The sequence below is a fragment of the Battus philenor genome, unplaced genomic scaffold (assembly GCF_028537555.1).
Source record: "Battus philenor isolate CCGP_79_NKW_IND1 unplaced genomic scaffold, ilBatPhil1.0.hap1 SCAF_26, whole genome shotgun sequence".
NCBI classification, from domain to species: Eukaryota; Metazoa; Arthropoda; class Insecta; order Lepidoptera; family Papilionidae; genus Battus; species Battus philenor.
Window position 1 is genome coordinate 931,817 of NW_027181689.1, and position 4,554 is coordinate 936,370.

The 4,554-nt window shown below is 32.8% G+C and overlaps 1 protein-coding gene across 1 annotated transcript; it reads right to left on the minus strand.

The window, feature by feature from the left end:
* Positions 1-460: 460 nt before the first annotated feature.
* LOC137925271 (uncharacterized) lies at positions 461-3,436 on the minus strand. Its single transcript, XM_068768697.1, has 2 exons — positions 3,289-3,436; positions 461-1,341 (listed from the first exon to the last, which is right to left on the minus strand). The coding sequence occupies exons 1-2, from the start codon at positions 3,434-3,436 to the stop codon at positions 764-766; spliced, it is 726 nt and encodes a 241-aa protein (XP_068624798.1). The 3' UTR covers positions 461-763.
* Positions 3,437-4,554: the final 1,118 nt, after the last annotated feature.

The following is a 4,554-nucleotide window of genomic DNA, read 5'->3' on the forward strand; positions in this document are numbered from 1 at the left end:
ATAAACTTTCATTTGATTTAAATGTTAAGATATTTGTCAATAAATTACAATTAAAAATTTAAACAGTAGAGAAATTAATATATTAGGAGAACCGGAAAGTAATGTCGTTACAATTAACATATTTTACAGAAAAATCGATTTTGTTTTTACCGTTCCGGCATTAATTTGTGCTAGATGGCAAAAGGTTGTTGATAACGAGGGTGAATATGTTGATTAGAAATAAAAACTTGTTAAACAGTCGTATGAATTTGACTTGAGAAATCGACATTACTTTCTAGACCTCCTAATAATTGTAAATAAAAAGGTGTAATGAAATAATTATAGCTATACCCAATTCTATACTATAGTGCGATCGAACCAATACTGATCGAAGTCAGTTAGATGTTTTTATTTATTATTGTATTATATTTATAATATGTATTAAACCTTATTTATTATAAGTATATATGTTATATACGTATGTATGTCTATGTATGTTTATGTTAATTTGTTTGTGCATATGTATTTTTTGTACACGTAAACTACCCATTATTAGTACTTTTACCTTTTCCATACTATGGTTGTCTGTAAGAGATTGCCTTGTGTGATAAGACCGCCCATTGTACTTTTTTGTATATTATTGTAAAACTTATTAAATGTATCTTATCGTGTACAATAAAGAATATTAAAAAAATATATACTAATAATGATTGAAAATTACAAATTGCTAGGTAAAAAGTTAATAATTGTGAATGCATTAAGCTGCAGATACGAATTACAGATGTTAATGCAAGTAATCACCATATTTGTCATTAGAGATGCTATCGTTAGAACTGTTTTGACGTTGCTTGTGTATAATCTGTTGCAATTCGTGATCTTGGACGACAGAGAAAATCTTAGTCTTTGCTAAATTTAAATGGTACGGCGAGAACGTTTTCAATGTCGCGCCTATGCTCATTAAAAACGCATCTACTGGATCCGTTACATCTAGCTCTGATTTCGTTGGTTCGTTTAAAGTTTCATTGTTGAGATTCATCTCATCTTTACGTTCCTCGTAGATTTTCTTCTTTCTTTTTTTAGATCCTAACTTACTAGATCTCTTCTTAATCTTACGAATAGGTTTACTGTCTTCTTCGCTATGGTCTGGATCATTGGAGTCTTCGTTAACGCGATCATTGCTCTTGCTGTCGGAGTCAAACCCACTGTTGGGCATGATGACGTCTTTGTAAAACGGTCTCATGAATGCTAGTTCGTTCTCGTATTTGTACATCTTGGTTCGCGGTTCCGAATCGTTAAGGCTCTTCCGGAGGATGCGACGGTAAACGTCTCTTATGTTGATCCATCTCACCTTGCAGTCTGCGGCTGGGATATAACAAAAGTATTACTTTTAGTCAGTATATAAGGACAGGGTAGGTAGGATGTTTACCCACAGGTGGACAAACGACCTTGTGAAGTCGTACCATGAAATGATGATAATAATGATGATGTCTCACATGATACACTTCAAGCTAAAAAGCAGATATGACCAAGCTTTCAATAAATACAAAGAAATTTTATATCTACATTAGATATCAGATTTTGTCTTCGTTAAGAATCTATTCCAAAAGAGAATAATCATCGGAATTTCAGCCGCAAGATCAACTGCCGGACATAGGTTTCATCATAGATTCAACAGAACAGGCAGAAAGCTGCCTACATCCAGAATATTCGTATGTTCTTTGTGGGTGAATATCCTTCGCTTGCCAGCCCATGAATAAAAACCTAATGTGATATAATCTAAGATGGTTGCTGTAAATCGCGTTCACAACACATATAACGATGACTATTTCTCCAACATATATATACAAATATATAAAATTGTAGTGTATGTTTATAATATGAAAATTACCGCTTGTTACTATATGCATATATATACGGTAAATATGTCATAATTACATATTTTTTTAATTTTTGTCTGTATATATGTCTGTATTTTCAGGTTAATATCTGAAATGGCTTGACAGATTTTGACGAGACTTATACTGGAAGGAAGCTGGTGTAATAAGGAGTGACTTAGGCTTTTATTATAGAAAAAATTGAAAAAAATGAATAATTTTTAGTAAGCTTCCAAGCGGACAAAGTCGCGGGCACAGCTAGTTAATTAAATATATACATTAATTATCATAATTGTTACGTACACTTATAAATAAACGTTTCGATTCGTGTCAATATAAATTTATATTTTCCTTTTTATGATTCATTGTGTATGTAAATCATACAGTATTGTTTTAAATTTACATTTATTATACAATCGTTTATAAAAAAAAATATAATTTATATTTAAAAGCTAAATTAAACTTCTAAACATTTTGTAATTTTAATTGTAGGAAAATTTTAATAAATGAAATATAATTTGAATTTAAAAGCGATTTTGTTAAATGAAACTTTAAAAAATTTAAAATTTTAATGTTCGAAAAAAATCTTGAGTTATTTTTCGAGTTTGAATTGTAGTAAGGGCGTAAGATACGTCAATGTAAAAAAAAATCGAAAAATTAATCTCACTGTTCGAGTTTGGATCACAGTAGACTCAGGCGCGATGATTCGTTAAACATAAAAGATTTTTAAAAAGTTAAACATTAATGTCAAATTTAGTCAATGTAAATTTTAAATAATCCTATTGAGTGGTTGACGATCGCAGAAAGGTATTATGGTACGCACAAAGTGTGAATTTATTTAATATTGTATCCTGGGAATCGAATCCGCGACTTAGTTATTACTGCTGTTCAATGAAGCATGATAAACATTATAATAATCAAGTAAAGTGATAAATGGAGAACTATGAAATAACATTATGCGTAATAATAAAGACAACAAATAAAATAAATTTTGTAAATATATCATATAAGTTCGAGTTTGGATCGTAGTAGTGGAACAAAGCACGATTAATCAAAAATCATTAAAAATATTGATATATTTTTGACATAACAGCTTTACTGTTCGATATTGTGTTAAAATTACTAAACATTATAAGTAGAGAAGTTTGAAGTAAATTGTTTGTATTGTAGAAAAAAAATAGCACATTTTCGACTTTGGACCATAATGACAGAGCATGAATACTGGTGAATTATAAGTGGTTTTTAAAATTGATTTCGAAAACAATATTTTACTGTTCGAAATAATGTCGAATATAAATGATTAAGTGAGATACGAGTATATATAAAATAAATTCCGAGTAAATATCGAAAATAAAATTGTCTAAGTTCGAGTTAGTGCCGTAGTAGGGGAAACGGAGACGTTTTATCGTAATTTATAAAAGTCGTCGCGTCTCACCGGGGCGGCGCAGCTCATCGCCGATTCTCTGCCAGGCGACCTCGCGCGCGTTGAGGTCCATGTAGCGCGGGTTGCCGTGGTCGTAGAGCACGGGGCTGGCACGCACCAGCGCCAGCAGCCTGAGGTCCAGCTTCTCACAGAACAGCATGCCGACTGCCGCACGGAGCGGCAACGTCGCCGATCGATGCGCGCCTTTACACGCGACGCGATGTCGTCACGTATAAATAGAATGTCGCTTTCAAACCGATGTGTGCTTTATTCTTATACCATAACCAAACACATTATACAGTATGGTTTATTATAGGCGTAAAAACTTTAAAGGGGTGAATAAATAAGTTATTTATCACAGACTCAAAACTTTTAAATTGATTTCATTTCAAATATAATGTGATCTATATGAAATATGTTACATTATTTTTTTTCTATTGCATTAACTTCTGACAATACAAAGTCCTTGTAATAATAATAATGATGATAATAATAAATGATGATGATGATGACGATGACGACGACAACGACGACGTCGACGTTGATGATGATGATAATAATAATAATAATAATAATGGTGATGATGATGATGATGATGATAATAATCAAAATAACACTTGTAGTAGTCGTAGTAGAAATAATAATAAGTAATAGTAGTGGTGGTGGTGGTGGTGGTGGTAGTAGTAGTAGTAGTAGTAGTAGTAGTAGTAGTATTAGTAGTATTAGTAGTAGTATTAGTAGTAGTAGTAGTAGTAGTAAAGCTTCATTTCATTCCATAGAAATGACTTAAAATTAGTAATTTTAAATAACAGTTTTGATAATTTTGTACTAAGTTTGTATGGACCCCCTCAGGGTGAAAGCCTCCTCCCAAGCTTTCCATTTTTCTATATCTTTGGCAACTTGGAGCACGTGACCAGCCGTAACCACGATCTCGTCAATCCATCTGGCATTAGGTCTGCCTCTCGCCCTTCTGTATTTTTTTCTTTGCTGAAGTAAATCTGTTTACCTAGGTAGATATATTTTTTTACGTACTCCATTGGTAAGTTATTTATCATTATGGGTATCTTACAGTGGTTAGTGTATTTCGTTCATTTCTAGTACTCTTTCGAGTACAAGCCGCGTGGGCAAGCCTCCCACTATGTGGACCCACGACATAGTTAAGGTGGCTTGATGCGAGCAGCTAAGGTCCCCAAAAGACCTAGGCCTTGGCGTCCATCGGCTAATCAAGTCGTTATGTGACCCTGGGAAATATGAAATCATTTCTATATATCGATTTTT

Coding starts and splice junctions, on each gene's coding strand:
- LOC137925271 (XM_068768697.1), bottom strand. CDS start 3,436: ATGCTGTTCTGTGAGAAGCTGGACCTCAGGCTGCTGGCGCTGGTGCGT. Junction 1,342..3,288: donor CGATGAGCTGCGCCGCCCCG/GTGAGACGCGAC, acceptor GTTATATCCCAG/CCGCAGACTGCAAGGTGAGA.